Genomic DNA, 22,364 nt, shown 5'->3' with positions numbered 1-22,364 from the left:
TTTTCATAGTTCCAGTTGCTGTATAGGGGGAATGTAAGAGACTTTCCTTTACATTTTGAAGGTTATACTGGTTCAGCTCAGCCTTTGTTATTAACTCCAGCTTGGGATCATCGAAATGTGTGGTGCTGCAGGACTAGACTGTAATTGTGACACGGATCAAAATTTCCGCCAGGCTATCCTTTCCTTCTTCTAAAAGCAGATTAGCAGGCTGGCATCTGTTTTCTTTGGAGATGATGGCACAGGTGCCCGTGCTGCGGAGGAGCTGACTCACAGCGATATAGCTGACCTCTCCGCGAGGCGTGGGATGATTAATGGGAGGTGCGCACGTGTTTGCCAGTCATCCCGTGTCCCTGATGTTAGCAGGCGGGGTGGTGGCTTCTTGCTGCTCTTGTCTTCAGTGTGAAGGGCAGGTGCTTTGAGTCTGACAGTGAAGCTCACACATTCTGCTAGACCCTCTCGCCTTGGGCTCTCTATATCCTCTCCTGCAGCTGGCAGGTGGAAGAACCTACATAAAGACAACTCTGTCTCGCTGTCAGAGAAGGTTTTGGAAAGGTTAGGGACTGCGAGGGCAGCAAGTTATTTAAAGTTCTGACATCAGACTCCCTCAAGTCTTAGGCGGCTGCATGGGAAATTATAGCTGACCTGCATAGGAAATGAGGTCTACTTGCAACTTGAAAGTCATAAAAAATACTTTATCTAGACCAAAAGCAATCTTACCTACCATACAGGAGACAGGACTTTGTCTCAGAGAGCTGTTCTGCCTCTTTTAGTTACACTAAGGCAGGAAGAATGTTAAAAAAGTTAGAAATCCATGTACCTGCTCTTAAAAACCAGTGCATTATACAATATTTTTGTGGGCCTTTCCTCCCCCCGCCTTGCTGTGTGGGTTAAATTCTTGCAAATAAAGATAATTCAGTCACTGGGTTAGCAAATAGCTTCAGGAGTACCAGAACTAGGGAAACTTGATTTCCCTCACCCCTTCCTTCCATGCCATTAATCTATGTCCTGGGCTTGATTGACTTTTTGGTGCATAAGAGGGTAAGAATGCCAGTTTAAAGTTTTCCCTGGTTTCCTCTTGCATGGATTCTTTATCTTCCAATACAGGTTGAGCTTACCTGGCAGCCTTTTGTTCTGTCAAAGTATTCTGCTCAGTCGTGTATTTTCACTGACCTTATAGGAACTCTCCTTGAGACCTTTTATCTTTTTGTTATTTTCTTTGATTTGGCGACTGTATTTAGAATTTACGAGGGCAGGGAAATAGGTTCTTGTGGTTTTCTTGTTTTGTTTTGTTTTTTTAACAGTGTATGAGAAACTTTGTTTCTATAGGCAATCAGCATAAGAACCTATAATAGTGAAAGCTGAAAGAATTACAGTCTAGGTACAAGGGGTAGTTAGATAATAAAGGCATTGAATAAGGAAAGCCAGAAGTATGCATGAAAAGTTTATGGCCAGATATATTAAGGATTGTAAGGCATTCTTTAGCTATATGAAAAGCAGATCTGTATAGTGTGATACTGGTCAATGAGAGTGAAACAGTAAGCCACAGTGGCAGAAAATGAGAGAATACTAAGAGTATTTCTAATTCCTGTTCAGAAAGAGGACGAAGAAGATACATTTGCACATTTAACAACATGCCTGCTACTAAGCAGCAGCTATTGAAGTTTTATGTTTTAAAAACAGAAGTGCTGGCAAACTCTTGTTCACAGACACAATGATTCTGATCTGTATTTTGATATTTTATTTTCAAAAAACTTTTAATACTGTTTTTTTTTTTTTTTTTACAGATATTAGAACATTGATGGAAGTTTCAGTAAGTTAGTAAAAGCTGTTTTTTTCGTGATAGTTTAAAAGGTTAAACAGAGCATGGTACAGAGCCTGCAGGAGGTCTGCAGTCCAAGACTTGAGTTCCTAACTGCTACAGTAGTACACAGCTTGGCTCCAAGAGCTGAATATGCTGATCATGCTGTTATTAGTTTTGGACAAAACCATAGAAAGGCTGATAATGAAATGTAATGCATCAAGATTAAAAAAAAAAAAAAAGAAAAAAAAAAATCTGTGTCAACATGTTGGAAAAAACAGTTGTCTCGCTTTTCACTGTTTAATGACCTTATTAATAAGATACTGTGTGTGTTAATAAGCTACTATGTGTATTTTATGATATGTGATTTGACTTAAGCATAAAGATCATTAAAATGTTGTGTACAGAATGATTAGAGGGCCTGTTAAACACATCGAAGAACAGGTGACTGAGAGGTGGTAAAAGATACGGGTAGCTGCTGTAAAGTGGAAAGGTTATTAGACAAGGGGTTGTGAACAACCTTACAAAGCTCACGTGATTATAGAGTTGGAAAATATGTGTTATTGGAAGGGTACTTCATTTACTGAGAGGGTTAAGAGTTACTTTTATCAATTTACACCTGTCTCCTTAGAGAAGAGGTTTCATCACACAGTTGTTTCTTCAGCATAGCAAGAAACAGCATAATTTGATCAGCGAACAAAAGCTGAAACTAGATAAGAGAGAAGAGATAAGGACTGGAACTAGAGATAAAATACAGCTCTTAGCAATAGTGGTAAATAAACAAGTGGACGCCCTTGTCCAGAAGTCTTTACCAGCTGAAGTCTTTGAATCAAAATAGATACCTGTCTTAAAGATAACCTGTCATTTAGATGGAGTGTTGATGTAGGAATGACAACCTTTTGCTGTGCAAACATTCAACTGATTGTAGTGGTCCCGTAGCTTTTAAATACGGGAAGTTCTCTCAGCCGATGCAAACAGACATCGGTGAAGTGGCACAGTTTATATGTGAAGACTTTCAGCCCAGCTGCTGAACGCCGCAAGCTCAGACACCGGGGAGGTGCTCTGTCTGGGGCTGGGTATCCAGCTCGCTGGGAAGGAATGTTCAGGGCAAAAATAGCCTTGTTCAGAAAATAGTTTGTTCGTGGGCAGGGGAGAGCCACTCTCCTTCCTTCTCCCAGCTGTGGATCATCATTCATAGATCAGAGGTATCAAGAACCCTTTTTTCTGCTCTGTTATCCTTGGAGATCTGTCTTTCCTCAACAAACAGAAACCAGGAGGAACCTCTGAGAGGGAACATGTCACGTGGATGGAGAATGTAATTGGTGAGATTTTGCACAGTGTATTAGCTTACTGCCTGATAGGCGGATTGATGGCAGAGTTTTCAAGGAGTTAATTATTCTTCTGACTGAGCAGAAGTTATCTAATATATATCTATGTGTTCTATCTTATATATATTATCTATATATATATATATACACACTTCTTTTCATCTCTGAGCTGCACAGAATATCCCCAGAGATAAAGAGATGCTATGTTTTAGCTAGAGGAAGGTGTGTGCTGCTGTTGGCAGGTTTTGCTGCCGTGACCTGCTTGAAGTAGGCTTGCTGCCTGTCAGGACTGGGCCCGCTGGGAACCTGACAGTCACAGTTAAAGCAGACTCTGTTGTCTCAACAAATTCTGGCTCGTTTTCTTCTGATCAAAAGTGCTTGGTGAAAGGTGCAGCTTGGATTCTTTAAAGCATCTCATTATAGGTTATATTTAGAAGTGGCAAGAATATATTATTAATTACAAGGATGCTCTAAAGCAGAGAAGCCATTTAATCCATGCCCTTGATGAACAGAAAAGTTACTATACTGAAGGAGGTTATGCAATTAACAGCATATTCATTAGGAGTTCATCAGATATGAAACTACACTTATCTTCAGGATAGTGCTGAAATATCTGACAATTTCCTAGTTATTGCTTAAGTGATAAGAGTGAGAGACAGGAACTGCCACAGGAAAATTTATATAATACAGTTTACATATCTGTTATCTGCCAGTTTATATATATATTATTTTACAGCTCAGTTTACAGGCTAAGTACGCTCCTGTTGCCTTGGTGGAAGTGGGGTTTTCTGGGAAGAACTGGAGGTGGAAGTTGGCCCCACATATTTCTTGGCTTACGTGGTTGCTAAATGGGCAGAGTGTATAGCCTCTTACTGTGAGGATCATTACAGGGTTTTTTTTGTATCTTTTGTTCCCACAACACCCTTTTTACCAAGGTGACTGGCCAGAGGGTTCATCCCAGTAACATTCTGGATGTTTGCTTTGATCTGTTTTGTACTCTCAGCTCAAGTCTGTGTACTGGCCCTGTAAAACAGAGACACCTTTGCAGAGGCATTTCTCTAACTTCAGTGATTTTTTTTGTAATTACTTTCATATAAAATATGATTTTTTTTTTTTTCTACCTTGAAATTCAGACTGACATCTAGTAACTGATTTTTGTTAATTGTGTGATATTTGTGTTCACCAGTCTGGTGAACTGGTTTTTAAATTGTGCTTAAAAAACTTAATTTTAAGTCAAGCATTAATTTGCTTCAAAAGAAGTGGAGAAGTAGAGAGTTTAAATGTGCCTGAATGTGTATGAAATAAGGCTTCTCCTGGAATTTGTTTCTGGATTTGCTGTAATAGGAATGGAACACACTGCTATGCATATTACGCGGAATTCTAGGAATTAATGTATAGGAAGAGAAATAGATAAATCAGTCTTGGTGCTGGGCTCAGCTGCTTGTATAAGAATTTGACAAGTGACTAAGGTGATTGCGGCTGGCAGGCTTGTCCTAAGCAAGATTACTGCTAGTGAAAAGAATGGATTATTTTTAAAAACTGATTTTTAACAGTTCAGAGTCACAGTGCCACAGATTTGAAGAGAGTCTAGAAAACTCTTTGGTTTACACATACGTATGACAACCAGTCAAATAATGTTTGATTCAGTAAAAAGTAAATGTGTCTCTTGTCTAAAGTATCTGTGCAGAACTTGTTCCAAGATGCTTTCAAACTGCTGAGTTACAGATCACGCAGGGAGCTATGATTGATTTATTGTGTGCTGCAATCTGGAGTATTTTATCACTGAATCTTTAGTGAAGAGGTTGATGTTTATAAAGCTCTAATGTATTTAGAACAAGAGCCTAGGAATAAAGAACCACTACTCTATTCCCCTGATCTACAGTAATATAGTTATTTCATGCTTTTCTGCAGATTTCTGCTCTTTAGGTGGTCTCTGCTAAGTCAGGCCATGAGGCTCCATAAGTCAAGGCTGCTGAGTTGGTCTGGTGTGCCCATGGGATGCCCAGGTAATGGGAATTAGGCTGTGCTACTTAGGCACACGGCTGACACGGCCAGGCTGATACCTGAATAGATGACAGAAGACTTGTAATAAGTCACACTTTGGTGGAAGAAGGCTGAGACAGTCGTTCCCCAGCTGCGCACCTTTGCTCAGCAAGGCCGTTGCGGGCTCCCAGAGCTGCATTCAGCAGCTGAATGCATCAATTTGTCAGCTGTGTGGCTGCGTGAGAAAGTCTGAAAGTTGTTCAAAAATCTATTTGCCCACAAGGCCTTGGAATCACTGATCTAGGGCAGTGAACAAGTTTCCCTTTCAAAAGTTGCATTTCTCAGGGTTAATTAGCTGACTTCCATTCATGCCTGGCTTGTGCCACCATAACCTCCTGACTCTTATTTCTTCCTTGACACTCTTCTTTCTTCCCATAGCATGTCTGTGTTTGAACTTCGCTGATTCCCAGCTATGTCCCTACCAGTCTGTGCTGGGTTGGCTGTTACCTTTGAGTGTTTTATTCTCCTAAGGCTTGTCGGAATCAGAACTGCCTTGAAAGCATCATGCATCACTAATCGTGGGGGAACACAGCGGATCATGATAGATTTTTTTAAAGGCTGTCTGTAGCCAGACTTAGGTTTTCACAGCAGGCGTCCCTGGATGTCAGCAGAAGTAGAGGATCTGTGTTGAGAAACGGAGCTCTGCTCTCAATTGTGCCAAAGATTGGAGTTCAGTTTGATTTCTGGGCTATAGGAAAGGCAAGTTCCTTCCCCCTCCCCTCCGCACCACCTCAGGCATTACTGTTGATGTAAAAAGGAGGGGTGACTGAACTGCATTACAACTGGCAATGTGTGCAGGGACTGACAGGGTAATTATTGATGTAGACAGTGGTGGGATGGGAGGTTTGACAGGACGGTGTTGTACATCACTCACTTTCAAACTACCTCTAAAAACAATAGAGACAAAAGGGGAGTATTTTAAGTGACCTTAAACAAAGCCATTTCTTTGTTGCATTTTTTTGATCTTTGCTTTTAATTGAGCATGAAGAATGCCCCTCACGAAACAGTGTATTTAATAGCTTTGCTATTAGAAAACTATCTGTAAAGAAAATGGAGTCCTGGGTTCTGCAAACAGGCCTATGTATTTGCTAACTAACCAAGTATCAGTTTATTAAATTATTAAACTGTTTGAGATCAGCAGTGTACATTGCTGCTTTAGGTACACCAATACCAGATGGTTCTTCAGCTGTTCTTGTTTCTTACTTTGATGTCTAAGTTTTTCCTTGTATTTAATACTAGTATCTTATTTTCTCTATGCCAAGCTAAGGACATGTCCAGCTGATCCCTGAGATCAGAGATGCTCATCAGTGAAGAGAAAATGAAATTTTAAGTACTGCAAAATGATATGAAGAATTTGAATATGGAAACTCAGGTTTTCAATAGCCAGAATAATGTGTTAGTGTCACAACTCCTCTTGGAAGACAAGTTCTGCCCTGGCTTAGAGAGAGAGCAGAGAGAAGGGGCAAGAACGTTTGGTGGTTTTACAGGGAGGGGACCACATTAGGGTTTCAGTGGGACATGGTGAAGCATCCAGCCGTTCTGACTCCGTGCCCTTTCCTCCTGCTTGGCTATGTGATGGGCTTCAGTGGCATTTGCAGCACTACCCTGTTTGAAGTCTCTGACATTCCACTTTTTAACCTATAACCAAGAGAGGCTACTTCTGTGCCGATTTAAAGGAGCACCTTGAACTCTTCCTGTAAGCGGATGTAAGGTAAGGTTTTATCCCGCTTGAGTTTAAAAGGGTTAGTCTGCCTTATGACTGCTGCTGGTAAAAGTACAAAACTGAATCTTCTATATAGCTGTTCTCTTAAAAATCACTGTAGCTGTAGTAGCCTGTTGTGGCTTAATATAAGGAAGTAAATGGTGCAATTGGCAAGGATATATTTTGATTGGTTTCCATAATTAATATTGGCCTCTAGGATACTAGCTGGGATGGAGCAGTCACTGGACCCATTTTGGGAAATTCTCAACGTGATCTGTGTCTTGACTCCTGATTCAGTTGAAGTCAGCAGCAGATTTCTTGGGCCAGGATTTTTCCATGCATGTTTTAACGTTTCTCCATTTTTAGGTCCAGGGTAAATCATGAATTTGTCTCATCCACAGAGAAGACACACAAAGGGCCGAAGTTGGTAGAAGTAGGGGAAAGAGTTGGCAGATGGCCTCAGACTTCAGTTTGTCAAAAATCCCCTTTTTCTTCCCCTAAACAATGAGGGCTGCGCTTCATAGTGATTAAGCTGGGCACTCGCCTGTCACTACAGGGCTGTATTAATTTATTCTCTGGATTAATCCAAGTAAACATTTCTAGTGACCATATGGCTGTGGTGGCGGGAAAGATATAAAGCTCTGTAGCATTTAAAGGTGGCAAGAGGTTCGTGGTATCTCACGTGGCTACACATACTGTAACAATATTTTACTCAGATGGAGTTGGACTATACCAACCTTGTTTCTGTTGTACACCTCTTCTGCCTGGCCGTGTGGGGTCTTACCCTTCATGCTGAGCTCTGCGACAGGATTAGCACCTTCTAGCACTGTCATGTCACAAGTAGGTAGGTGACAGTCATATTTATTTTGTATGTTACTGTTGTCCAGAATCTATAAGTAGTAGTAAGGATTGGAATCCCTGGGTTATGTTACATCTCATTGAAGTTTATTAAAGAATTCATGCATCTCTGACCAAATAAATGCGTAGAGACATTTGGCTAACATCTAAGAGACATCTAAGTACTATTGATTGTAAGAAGCTGGGCTGAATGAGTTAGATGGAGTACAGAGGTCAACACAGTCCAAGGACTGACCTTGCTGAGGAATTGCTTACCCTCTGTGTGGGGGTGCTAAGTGTCCCCTGGGAAGGGAACTTCTTTGTAACGAGTTACTTGGGCATAAAAGCTGCTGCAGGGAATGGGCCTTTACAAGATGTTCTTGAATTCTCATGTGTGTAATGGCAGATAATGAAATGTGGTTTGTTTGGGAGCAGAAAGTCCTTATTGTATCATGTAGATCTTTCTCAAACCTGAAAACCTGTCATGATCTCTTAGAAATTGATCTCTCTGTGTTCAGCCAGACTTGACAGTGGGGGAAGGTCACTGTGAGTTGTACAGACACTACTAAAACACTGTCATTTTACAAGTACTAGGTAGTTAAAACAAAAAAAAAAAAAGGAATTTAAGTAGGCTCAACAACCTATATCCTGACTGTTGTTAAACATCTGATCTTAGCTTATAAGTTCTGAAGCTTTAGAAAGTATGACCATGAACATAGGTTGGAAACAATTAACCTAATTAATTTCCTGACTTCTACTGAAAGTATCCCAAGTTTGCTATAATTTTAGGCCAAGGAGGATCATTAAGTCATCCAGTTTGACCTCCAGTTTACCATGGGCTGTTAACATTGACTCAAATTTACCTCAAATGAGCCGAGTGACTTGAGTTAATGGACTTCACTACTCAGCAGCAGGGCCTGTTGGACATGTCAGGTAGAGAACAGAAGTGCCATCAAAACAGTGTCTTGCCTTGTCTATGAAAGTAATTAGCTGAGGCATGCTCAGATGATCGCAGCAAGTGAGCATTTACTGTGTTTACAGAAAGACAAAATCAGCTGAAGTCTTGCCAGGAAACTGAGGGAAGGAAATGCTTTCCTTATCCAAGTTTGATGGTAGCTTTGATTTTTGAAATGGATGAGTAAGACCTATTGAAGAGGAATCTAATAAAAATGATGTGCTGCAAGCCCGAGAGTACTGGTCCTTTCTGTCCAGCATGCTGTCTTGACCTGTGCCAACGTTCATTATTCTGGGAAAGGTTTAAAAACAAACCACAAGTATGCCAGGATAGCTTTGAACTTGGGTAAAGAATCCCTTCCTGACCCATCCAAGTGACTCAGGTTGTGGCAGGTGAAACTTAGTTATTTGTTACTATAAAACTGATGCCACTTATCTTTTCAGCCTACTATAGAAATATCTTACCTCTTTACACTGTGCTGAAATACAGGTTATATTAACCATTAAAACTACTGGCACTGCCTCTGAGAATAATTTCCTTCACTGAGGTTGTTTGTAGTGTCTATGTTTTGAAACATGCTTTTCCTGTAAAAGCTACTTTACTTTTATTCTGACAGTGAGTCTGCATTTCAGTAATTAGGATTAATCCTGGGATTTTGAATTCCTGATTATTTCCCTCTGATCTCAGAGGTGATAATCACCAATGTGATAATCTGCAGAAAAGGAAGGTACATGCTATCTATGTTAGACATGCTAAATCCTTTGTACACTAAGTGTATTTTATCCCTCCAGTTTCTAGGTAGAGGAGTTGGAGATTCATTGAAGACTCCTAACCTATGATGTTGTAAAGAAGCCTTTCTTACAAGCACACAAGAATGGACTTAAGGGCTGTACTGTGCAGTGCAATGGAGTTAAATCTTTGTAAATCCTTTTCCATTCCCCTGGGAACTTCTGAACATGTCACCCACAAACAAATCACGCCACAGAATCTAACTTTTTATCAGATATATCAACTGTAATATTGTTTATGATATTATTTCTTGACCTTTATAGTATAGTTTCTTAGTAGCCTTTCCTAATCTGTCTTTTGAGTCACTTATGGTAATTTATGTTCAAAGTTTAATGATAACAGCCAGAAGTTAATTATCTTTTGGCACATAAAGCATATATTTTCACTATTTATCTGCTTTGCACGCTCCCACAAAGGTTATTGCACCTAAGTATGTTCTTATATACTCAAAAATGTAGAGTCAGATAGCAGCAGTCCAAGTTTTCGGGTCATGGGAATCGGTGTTGTCAGCTTTCCCTAGTTCTGACCTGAACAGACCATCCTGTGCTAGCAAATGGATGGGTCGGCCTCCTCTGTCAACAAAGGCATCAGTGGTGGTGGTGGTTTGGTGTCATTCCAAGACTCCGAGTGCTGTAATCTTAGTTCACTTAAGCCACTAATCATGACATTTATTTTGGCTTGGGCTGGTTTCAACAGGAAATGTAAAGTTGCCTTTATTTTCTTAGTAATCTCAAGCATATGCATAATACACGTATGGTGAGCAAACTAAATACTGCTACTGCGTGCAGTTGCACCAGCTTTAGTAGAAGTTGCAAATTCGCGTAAAGCTTGCCATCCCAGCAGGTGGATGCTCATAGCGTCTTGCTTTAAAGAAGGGGAAGTTCACTGCAGAATCCTAATTATTTGATTAACATTCCCCATAACGTGTTCTGCCTTTGTATATTGCTAATACATAGATCCAAGTGCAGGCACCCAGCGAAGCTGTGGGTTCAGGAGTGTTCCTGTGTAGTCACAGGATATGTGCTCTGTACACCAATGCCAAATAAATTCCTGAGACACATCCACCATGGCTGTTGCTGTCCCCACACAAGCACTTCTGACTGGCCATGAGGCTCTCGTTGGATACAGTTTGGTTTGGGCTTGGTTTGGCCCAGGGAGGAGATAAGAGAGATTAACTAAATATAACAAGTGTGATTATATAAAACTCTTTAGCAGAAAAACTGATGTCTTGCAGGGTTAAGTGAAGTAAACTAAGGCAACAGCAACCTGTCCTGAGCTGTGAGCTACAGAGTGAAATAGTGGGTGAACAGGGTAGAACCTAGTGTTCCTAGCACCCAGGCTGAGGTGGAAGGGGTGGCACGGGAAGGAAGATAGCAGTGCAGGCACACCTTCAGCTGTGATAGCAATTTAAGTCACAAGATAGGTTTTGAAGTGTGTTTCTTACGCACCCTAAATACTTTGGAGTATCGGATGTAAGTTAGTGAGTGTAGACTGGGATATACATTTTCATGTATATATACACACATATATGCAAAAGCAGAGTATATGTGCAAACTTGTGACTGTGATGTTTTTCTGAATCACAAATCTCCAGGAATTGGGAACTCTTGAGTTTTGAATTTCCCTAAGCAATTTATACCTATCGACTCCCTTTCTTTCTTTCTTTCTTCTGGAGTTGCTCATTTAACAATTGTGCTTGTTTCTGCTGGAAACATAGAGGTACTAGTCCTGTACATGGGCACGTATGAACATTTATTTTGTTCTTGGTACATCTCTGAGATAGGACTGCCAGCTATGACAAAAGAAGATTTAAGGGCAATATTTGAAAAGGGAAGGTTCTTGTTGAAAACTGTTTCTTAAAAAAAAAAAAAAAAGCAGACAGCTAAACCATTGCTGGAGGAAAGAGGATGAATGGGAATTTTAAGTTCTATAATAAAGGTAGTCATGGAAGTTTTGCAGAAACAATTTATTGGCATGTTTGAAATCAATTAAATAATTTTAGTATGGTATTTTATCTGTTGCAGAATGAAGTTTTGGGTTGGGATTTTTCTTCTGAAGAACCTGGGAAAAACACAGAGGGCAGTCTGGAGAAGATGGGGAGTTATTTCATCAGAGATAGAGAAACTGTTCAGACCTGTAAGATGATGTATTTCCACAAAGGCCGTTCTTTTCAGTCTGCTGATGAAAAGTCTTGTGGGTTTCCCACCAGTAGAAGCTGCTTAATTACATTTTTGTATGCTCTTAGTGTACCTGTTTGGTGAGAACCTGACACATGGTCTTCTGAAAGTAAATCAATTCTATTTTCTTGGGCTTTCTTGAATATACATAATGTCCAGAGCCTGAAAAGCACAGCAGTGACACAAGAGGAAGCAAACAGTGGGGCGCCAGTTAGGCTCTATGGTTCTCTGAAAGACTTTGTAGCCTCTTGTAAAGAAAAAGAAGAATGTGTCATTGGCGGTAGTGAGTAAATGGAACCTTCTTGTCTTCTTTGCTCTTGTCTTCTTATAAATAAACCATTGTTGTCCATCGTTGGCATTTGAAGTTCATTGTGATAAATTGGTCTTGATGTGTCTGACATTTCAACCAAGTTGTTTAATGGTGCTTTTCTGAAAAGGCAGATCTTCCTGTAACTCGCATTGGTCTAGAATATATCCAGGGTAAGAGCACTCACCATCACGTACAGCACTCACCCTTTCCATTCTGAGTGGATGAAGAGGAAAGTAGGAAGTAAACATTTTGGTCACGTAAGCCCAAAAGGCCTGGGTTTGTATAAGCAGTGTGCAGAAACAGAAACGAGAAGTCTGGCTTGCAGTTGCTAAAAGCCTGTTTCATAGCATGGACAACAACATTGAATCCACTTGCACTGCTGCAGCTTCTCTAGGGGAGAGGAAACAACCCACCTTGCTGAAACGATGCAGAAGTATTTTCATCAAAATTTTGCTTTGAGTTTTATGCAAGATCCCCTATCTGTTATGTTGTCTGCCAGTGCTTACAAGCTGTTGACTTCCATGCAATATTTGCTTGGGTGCAGAAACCACTGTAACGCAGAGATTTGGTGACTGTGACCAACAGCAGCTTCTGTTGCTGCATCCCTGCAAGTTCAAGCTTTGATTTACATTTTTTTGGAAATGTCTGCAATTACTCTGTCAGCAAGAGATTGCTTTCCATAAATAGGACTCTTCTGTCCGTACCTTTCGAAACCTTTCAGCTTTCCAAAACTGTTAAGCCTCTGCCCACAGCCAAGCAAACGTAATGCCCATATTTAAACTGTGACCAATAAATAACCTTCTTTTTGGTTAATGAACACATTGTGCTTTGATACCATTTTATAATTATATTTCACCATCTTCAAAATCAGGTGTGTGGAAAGTGTTCTAATCTGTCTTGACCCACTTAGTTCTCAATGGAGATTTGCTACGAGGATGAAAAAACTGGTCCTACTTGGCATCAAAACAGATTTCCTTTGCATCACCATAGCCTGAGCAATAAGAACTAGAACAGTTTTTTGGGATGTGGACCAATAACCTGATTAACAAATGTCATTGTGACTTTTTTTTTTGTCTCACATTTTTCCCAGTGTGCCAGTCCAATGCAAATCTTGTTCTTGAATGAACTGCACAAATGCAGATAGGAGACAAACTTTCAAAGTGCAAAATGTAGTGAGAAAAGTTATTTTTACCTTGTATATTCTGAGTGTGTGTGTGCTTATGGTAAAAATTTATTTTAGAGCATGAGATGGCCTAGAAGGAAACCTCATCACAGGACCCAACCTTGAATTGAATAGGGAGGAGGAGAGGGGCTCAGAAGAGAGTGAGCGCTCTCATCTCACACAGCCAAGTGCAGGGTAGGGGGACCTGTGACCTCCTTGTCCCAGCAGCAAACTCCCATCTGCCTGGCTCTCCACAGCAGCTGGGGTTGGTGGTGAAGATATTTGGGAGGGGGCAGCTGGGGTTTGGTGACCTCAGAGCCGAGAGGCTTCGGAGGCCTTGATGGAGGAATGCGAAGCCCAGGTAGCTGCTGCAGACCCTGGTCCCATCATCCCTCTGTACAGTATTTGTGGCAAAAAGCCTTATTTTCACCAATGCTGCTGGGTGGGACCCTCAGAAAACAAGACGGCCCTGCTATTGGGGTTGGGGACCCTTCCCCACAGCCAGGCATTGTGCCTCTCTCACCTCCTCAGGTCTCTTGTGCTGTCTTATATGCATGGCCTGTGGCCATTCCTGTCCCTTTCCCAGAAGTTGCTGTCTTTTCCTCAGAGTTGCCACCTTTCTCCTCAAAGAGGCCGACGGCAGCGAGCTGAGGCCTTGGGCGCCTTCCCTCCCTGGCCCTTGCAGGCCTCTCCTGCCAGAGTGCAGTCTGAAAGCCTTGTGTGGCTCTGTGCAGCGGTTTAAAAAAAAATAAAAGTTATAGTGACTTGGGTGCACATTTTTATTTTTCCTGCATTTCCCAGACTCGCACCTGTCTATGTGAGGGCTGGGTAAGGCCAGCAGAAGTGGTATTTTTGAGGTGCGAGCCCTCTGTACTGAGGGCCTGTGGTGCTTCTAGGCCAAATCGACCATTCTAGCTCCATTTTTGCTTGTTTGAGGGAGTTGCTGATTGCCAGTCAGCTGCCATGGAATTTGTTTTTCCTTCTGTACCCATGGTTTACTTGGGCATGTTTGAGGATGATGTGCCCTGCTGTACAACTCTAGGGATGGTGTCCAGAGCGGCTCGGTCAAGGTGAGGCGTGCCAGCTTCCTCGAGGGTGAGGGCAAGCACCTTGTTTGACGCCATTTTGCACATTTGGTGAGTGACCTGGTTTTCAGATGTGCTGTCTGACTGCTGTGGAAGGACATGAGGGCTCAGTGCCACCAAGCGTCCCTGGAGTCGTGCATTAGAAACCTGCAGCCTAGAGGGACCAGGGCCATGGGAAAAATCTGGGACACGGGTCCCAGCCTGTGACAGGACATCAATCTGAGCTAGCAGACGTGTTGACCCTGGTGGGGTGCTGTTGGGGAGCCTTTCCAGTGTCAGGTGGTTTTTTATTACTGACCTGCTGGTAAAATAGTCAAAAAGCCTAAGCAGGGATCCTTCCCTCTTGCCACCCTGTAGATTGTGCAATGTTCATAATTGTTATTTAGGTATGCAGTGAGCAAATTTCAACAAAAATGCTGCCTTGCCCCAGGTTTAGAAAACTTAATTACATCTATTATTAACTGTTTGTCTGTGGCAGGACCTAATTTTTCTTGGTATATTGGTTGCCCACAGCTTCTGCAAACTGCTGTTTGTAGCACTTCAAGGTGCTAAGCCAGAGAAATCCTGGGATTAAATGGCACTGCTTTCTAAGTGGCTGATTGATGCTTTGGGGCTGTGAGATGTCCCTCTACGGCCTTCTTGTGCTGGTGGAAAAGAAAGAGGTATAATTCTGATCCTCTCTTGCTCAATACTTGGGAAGCTGATTGACTTTGCATAAATACCTTTGCCAGGGCAGAGTAATGTGAAAGGTTTTGGAGAATAGGCCCCCCCTTCACTAACAAAACCACAACAAGAATTTAGGTTCCCCCTTTTTCAGTAGACCTGTTACCATATATAGCATTATCATCATTAATATCAATGGAAAAACTATATGAAAACGTATCGTTTTTTAAAGGGAGAAATTGGTTTGTTTAATAAGCAAATCCTGCCAAACTGCATGATGGTTCCAGAATACTAAACAATTGTTTAAACTATGGAACATTATGCATTCAAGCAGCCTTGTCACAATAAATGTAGATCTGTTGCTCTTTACACTAGTATGAAAAAAAAAAATTGGCAGTGCAAAATAGTTATAAGAGAGTGAGCTTCACAGCTTACTTGGTTCCAGATAAATTTGACAGATTTATTTTTTTTTCGTAGTTGTATTCTTGCATGTACTGGATTTTTTGCTTCTGAGACTCTTTCCATGTCTCAGATCACAGTCGCCTTTAATTTAGACACAGTTAAGTTTATTTAATGTCTGTGATTTCATGCTTGTGCTTGCCACTTTTTTCCCAGGTTTACCGACCATAATCTGCCTACATCATTAAATTTAGAAATTGCCTTGCAGTACGAAACGTATAAGTAAACCCTAACAATAATATTAGGCAATTCATTTTTCCTGCTATTACGTTCCTGGAAGGGATTGGCTGGGTCAGGCACAGACTAGAAGGACAGGAAGGTCCTTGTTTCTGCGTAAGCCTGTGTAAGACTGGTTTCAAGAGGCAGCAGCATGTTATAGTCGCAGCAAAAAGCTGGGCACTTTTAGCCCATGCACAGATGGCGATGGCAAGGAGAAGGTGGGAAAGGGCCATCAGGCCCCAAGAGTGTGTAAAGAGCCACAGGGCCTATGCACAGTTTGTCACAACTCAGGGTCACTGGGATGGCCAGAAGCAAAAGCCAGCCTGCGAGGAAATGCTAGGCAGAAGAAGTTGCAGAAGACTGTTACTTCTAATCCTCTCTCCTAATTTCTTTGAGTTTAAAGTTAAGTTTCTGGGACTTGTTGAAATAAGCAGTGGAACTTTTTTTTTTTTCTTTTTTTTTTTTTTTTCTTTAATGTAAAAGTATTCTGATCTCCTTTGGGGACACGTACAAGATATGTAAGCAGCCACACCTCAAAATCAGTGTTGACTTGGAATTTCATTACAATATGTCTCAAACAATAAAAGTAACTTTAGAAGTGCAAACAATATTAGCAATGTCTACAGTTATGTTTAACTTTTTTTTTTTCTGTATTTTATTCCTCCAGCCAAGCAAGTATGTCCAGCTGAAAAAATTAGCTGTGGAGACTTAAGCAACAAATGTATCCCGTCGTCCTGGAGATGTGATGGGCAGAAGGATTGTGAAAGTGGTATTGATGAGGCTGGTTGCACTCCTGGTGAGTTAGAGTAACACTTTAATACATATGCAACATCTCTGTTTAGGACTATAAAAGTCCTAGAGTGACTATTACAAATTGCATGTAAAGGGATGACTTCCTGCCAACAAATTCATTCACTCTACATTTGCAATGCTAAGTAGTGAATTTTAGAAAAAGAGCAGAAAGAAAGATTCTCCAGTTGGAGCTGGCTGGAGAATACAAAGTTAACTATATGGAGAATTAAGTATTCTTTTACTACTGTAGCAGAATATAGTTAGTTGGTTTGGAGCATCATTATCAGGTTTAATACCCAGATGATGTGATAAAGACTTAAATAACAATATTCAAACCTTCCTCTGTGGTAGCTCAGCAGCTTACTGCTGTGTCCTTCCGCCTGCAGAGTGTCGCCCTTTAGACTAAGGCTAGCTTCTGCTAGGATATAATAGATAGGCCTGGACATTTCTTTATTAATAGCTTCTTGGTTTCACTGTACAGAGAGAGAATGATATACTATTTGCTGTAACTGTTTTAAATTCAGTCCCTAAATGGCCATTGCCTTTTATTAGGCCTTTCTCTGCTGAATGAAAGAGCTCTTTAACAGTGTTTCCCTCTTTGAGAACTCCTACACTGTGTAATCAAGCCATTCCTCAAACTGTCTTTTTGATAGACTAAACATGTTTAGTTCTTTATGCTTCTTGTTGTCAAATATTTTCTTGTGAATGAATGCTTGACTCATTTTTGTGGCTCCCTTCGGTATCGCAGCTGATTTTTCCAACTTTCTTTTTGTACAGACCACCAGAACTTAGGGAATATCAGTCTTACCAGTCTGTGCAGAAGTAAAATCACCTTTCTAATACTGTTCTTATGTAACTCTGTCATTTTTAAATTCCTTATATGCAAATGGTCTCAGGCTTCTTTTTTTAAGGTGCTTTTTTATTACTGACCTGCTGGTAAAATAGTCAAAAAGCCTAAGCAGGGATCCTTCCCTCTCGCCACCCTGTAGATCATGCAATGTTCATAATTGTTATTTAGGTATGCAGTGAGCAAATTTCAACAAAAATGCTGCCTTGCCCCAGGTTTAGAAAACCCCCAAAATGAATGTAAATATGTACTGAATGCCACACAATTTCAATATGATGATGCTATTAATGGATTTAGAAATAGCTAAGTGTTTCTCTTCTGGATGTTTCAGCATCTCTGGTCTTGCTTATCTTCCATGTTTGTGCACATGCAGGTTCTTAAAATGGAAGTTTAGTCCAAGGACGAATCACTGTCTTCTGATGGTTGTTGGGTAACTCATGTGAAGTGAATTCGTGACTTTCATCTAGTTCCTTATGACTGAGGGTTGTCCCCACGTAGGCCGCCACCTTGGTGGGTGCACATTGGCAATTTGCCGAGGGGTCACTGCTCAGTCTGAATGTGGGACACGCCGTTCTCTGGCCAGAGGACCAGGCAGGAAGGCACTGAGAGGCAAACCTGGAGCTTCCTGGGTGGGTGGAAACATCAGAAGCTTTCAGTCCTAAGATCTGTCAAGTCAGCACCTTTCAGAGGCATTAAACTCATTTTGAGAAGGAAGCAGGACGCACTGCTGAATGGCTGTCCTGGAACATTTTCAGTAAGGTTGCTTGTCAAATTAAGGTGTTTTCCTCATGGATGAGAACAAATGTGTTAGCTGTTTAAACTCTGAGAGCTTGAGAAGGATTGATAGCTGTCCTCTCTTTTATCCAAATCTGATAAACCTCACTAAGCCTATCCACTGATACTCTGTTAACATTCCCAGTTCTCTGTTTAGAATCCTCCTTTATCCATTTTCTCTTATCTCAGCAGCACACAGTATCCTGACAGGAAAAAAAAAAAAGTCTGTTCCTAGGCTCAGACCTCTCCTTTTTTTTCTTTTTGTAACCTCTGCACTCATGTTTTTGTTCTCATTTTAAAAGAAGCTTCAGCACCTGCAGCCCCTTGGAGCAGAGCACTCTGTCATAGCTAAGGCTGCACCTCTCACAGACCTGACCACCTTGTCTATAAATAACGCATCTTTCAGGATAAATGTTTGGAAGGGAGTTAATTTGTGTTCAGGATAATTTCTGTGCTGAGAGCCTGCATGTGCAATAAACAAGTGGAAGATGACTTGAAGATATTGTGAGTGAGGGCATCCAGAAGAACAACCCTAAGCTCTTTTAAAATCCATGTTAATACAGCTATTACTTCAAGATAATGTGACACTTTAAACATGTTTTAACTATGCATACTCGTACTTCTTGATAGGAATAACTGGCTCTTACTATTAAAATTCTTCAAAAGAATTCAATATGGGTCTGTGAATATTACTTGAGCTGCACTTCTGCATTGGTAATTTGTGCCACGAACAATATCGTGCTGTTATCCAGGTACAGGAGCAGGGCTTGGTTGTGCTGAGGCTGTGTGAGCGCCTGTCCCTATGTCAAAATGTTCACAGTTGAAGTTAAGAGAGGATCTACGGCAGGAGAGGAAAACAATGGTTATGGTGGTAGGATCATCCAAAGCTGTAAGAACAGTGCAGGTCTGTCTGGCCTCCAACAACTTGCTTTTCAGATACTGTTTTGGATTTGATAGTTCTTGATCGATTTTTCTTCTCAGAGTGATGTAATTGCTTTTTGAATCAATGTGAAATTTATTCAGTGTAGTCAGTGTAGGCACTGGCACAGACAGCTGGAAGGAGAAAGCTGCTTTTCAGAAATTCCTGGACAAAAGTGTAGAATATGAATAAGAGGATCTTCTGTTTGGGTTGGGCTCTCCTTTGTGCTTTGTATCAGCCACATCCTTGGTGCATCGTCTTGCACGAGTCAAAACAAACTGATGCTCTACATCCCTCTGCTTTGCTTTTGGTCACTGTTGAAGTCTTGCTGTTTTGATTGGCACTCTGTGTGATCTGAAAGCAGTGCTTAGAATATCTTTCCTTCAAGGAAGAAGAGAACTTGCAGTCTTATGTGCTGTCCTTGTGTAAACCCCTTTAGACAAAGGGCTCAGCTGCAGTTAGCAAGCTTTGGACTTACCTGAGTGCAGGTATGCTGAAAAAAAAATTAAAAAGCAACATCTCAAACGATGGATAAGTCAAATATTTCCTTTGAGTTCCTTATCTCTCTGTGTACAATTCAGCCCTATAAAAAGCTAGCCTTAGGAGTAAGCAAAGCAGACTGTATTAATCTAAAATAAGGGTCCTGATTGCCCTGTCTGGAGTGAGAAACAGCAATTTGATGGGTGAAATTCATTAAAATAACAACTTCCACAGAGATGTGTAAAACAGCCTTTGCTGGCCTGTTAGGCCTGGTCTGCTACCAGTAGTAGGAAAGCAGTGATTCTCATAAGCAGTCCAGGCACTGACCTCATCGTACTGCTTGGAAGCTGGTATCAATGGACGGTAAGGCACTTTATTGTTGTTCACCCGTGATCAAGGAGGAAAAATAGTGCGATTTTCACCCTGTGGAAGAACTTCCCGAGGAAGCAATGGAAGCTGTGAATTATTTAACCTGCAGTGGATAAAGCAGCAGTGATTAGGAATCCAGATTTGTGTCTGCACAGGCTGTAATTGCACCAGGGATTAATTGTGAGTATTAATCCTTGCATGTAAGTAGCTAAGTGCCTGTCTGCCTAAATAATTTACTTCCAGCAGGTAGGCTTTAAGTCCGCTGCTAACTTCCAGTGCACAAACAATTTTTGAAAATGTAAATATCTGCCTTTCTAAAATAGAAGAGTATATAATAAGAAAAAAAAACCCTTATTTTTCAGTTATTTGGAGCAGAAGTAATTTGTCTTTATGATACTAAGGGTGTTGTTGTCATAGGTCAGGTTTAGTCCTCTGAAATAGACATCAACAGTTAATAATGAAAGAGCAGTCTTGAATTTACTGGCTTAGAGGTGCCGACTTCCTCTTCCTTATTTGCCTGGTTGAGGTATTTTGCTCCCAGTGTACGTAACCTTTGTCGCAATTGATTGGACAAGTTTAGAAATGTGTTTACTGAGACTGAACAGAGAAATTAAATATGAGAGACTGTAATTAAAAAATCACAACTCGGGGTCAGTCTGGACTTTACTAACTGCTGCAGAACTTGTTAAATCTCTGCTAAGAGAGATATTAATGAGTTTTGTCAGCAGCTTAGGAATGCAGAGAGCATTTCAGCATAGCTTTGGAACGAGGAGCTATTATCCTGTAACAGCTGAAATGGGCATTGAACCCCTTCAAAACACACATCACTCGTTCTTCCTGACAGGACTCTGGGATGGTAAACAGAGAGTAAGGCTCTGGCCCCATCTCTTCTGGTGGTGTTACTGGTTCTCATCTGGACCACTTCTTGCAGCCAGTATGGAAATTGTGTCTTGTAGACAATAGTCAGATACAGTGAAATTATGTATGCATTGATATATTGATAGCATAATAAGCTATTTTCCCATACCGTTATTTATTCTGCTTAACTATACTACAGAGGCAGCAATCCATGGGAACTTGTGCAGGTAACAGACATACTGATGTCGTAAAGTTGTCGAAGGGTGAGAGCTAAGAATTCCTGCAGGACTCCCATGACAGTGACAGCCTCGTTACCGAGAGCATCTTCTTTTGGACCCCGGTCTTCCAGTTTCTCATTGCTGACCATATATCTCAGAATTAGTTCTAGATTTTCTGCCCTGTGGTACAATATGCCAGATGAAAAGTGAACAAAGTGGGTAAAGTTTTTTTAATTAATAAGGGAAAAATGTAAGCACGTTCTTGCTCAGCCACATATCCTCGCTATGGTAGCTCACAGCCTTAACATTTCCATACATATCACTTACAAGATCCTCAGGGCAGGAACTTTTCACTTACTCTTTTCTGGCAAAGCTCCAAGTACATGTGTGATTCTCCATAAAAAGCAGCAGTGAGGCATGCTTTTCTTGGAAGGTCCAAGTGCAGAAAACTTTTCAGAGTCAACTCTTTCCAGTGCCCTGCTCAATAGCCCTCACATTACCTGAGAACCCTTGGCAGAAGGCAGAATTTAAAGCAGGCTAAAGCTGGTCTGATCCCTCCAGCAGATCCACCTGGTGATGAGCCAGCTGAAGTGGGGAAATTACAAAGCTGATTTAAAGCCACCTTCCTCCACACTGCACCTGCATTCACATAAAGTGACCTTTCTGATGACAGTTAAATTGTTTTATCATCTTTTGTCATCATCCTGTAGCAATAAGAAGCATCATGTTATATTAGGATCATTTTCTTCTTGATGCACTAAAAGGTACCTGGGTTTTGCATCTGAGTCACACTCCCAGTGCTGCCTATGGGGATTTGACCATACTGGTTCTGTTCCTTCCAAATCTCAAAAAATCCTACTGAGAGCTTTTTACTTGGTGATAATGTAGCACTAATTTTGTTTTCCTTTGCATCCTGATTAATACATGGTTTTGTCAAAGTTATGAATTCTGTTGCCTTCCTTAACAGGCTAGGTCCACAGCAATGTGCTGTTCCTCAGTCAGCTCAGAGAGAAATTAAACACAAAGGATTAGATTTTGCCATACATTCTCCCCAAGAAACCCACCAATTTTAAAGGAATTAAAGCGCATAGTATTGCATTCATGCCTGTAGAGGAAATATTTATCTACTGTCATTATTCATGATTATTTCAGCATGTGATGAAAAGAGACATGGCTAGCCTGAAATTCCTGTCATTTTATAGAAGGTAGCTGTAACTTGAGTACACTGGCCATGGTGGAGGGATCTACAATTATTTCCAAGAATGGAAAGAAAATGACTGTAGATTTAACAAATGAAAGTCCTTCATAAATAAGATAAGGTAGTACAGCAATGATATCCTCTGGGCTTTACATGATGTTTAATTACTGGACAGCTGGAGGGATTAATGCTTGTGCATTATGCCCTGGCTCTCAGAAATTAAACATGTACAGCTGCCACTTTATCACTGCTTAAAGTATTAGCACTCCTTCGAAAGCAATAGTAATTGCAGAAAAATCCCCATTGTTATTTAGGAAAAATCTCAGCCATAAGATCTCATATTTGTCCTGCGTTCCTTCAGAACAAAACAGCAAGAAAAATGA

General features: G+C 41.0%; 1 protein-coding gene across 2 annotated transcripts in view; it reads left to right on the top strand.

Moving 5' to 3' along the window:
* LRP8 (LDL receptor related protein 8) overlaps window positions 1-22,364 on the top strand; it is a 182,048-nt gene that overhangs the window by 124,325 nt on the left and 35,359 nt on the right. For both annotated transcript variants that reach the window (XM_086753025.1, XM_086753024.1), the window contains exon 4: window positions 16,194-16,322. In XM_086753025.1, coding sequence (XP_086609151.1) covers window positions 16,194-16,322 — 129 coding nt within the window. The remainder of the gene's footprint in view (window positions 1-16,193; window positions 16,323-22,364) is intronic.

Source organism: Chlamydotis macqueenii, chromosome 8 (genome assembly GCF_036417535.1).
Source record: "Chlamydotis macqueenii isolate bChlMac1 chromosome 8, bChlMac1.mat, whole genome shotgun sequence".
NCBI lineage: Eukaryota > Metazoa > Chordata > Aves > Otidiformes > Otididae > Chlamydotis > Chlamydotis macqueenii.
Note: the sequence above shows the minus strand (reverse complement) of the source record. Positions and strands in the feature narration are given on the sequence as shown.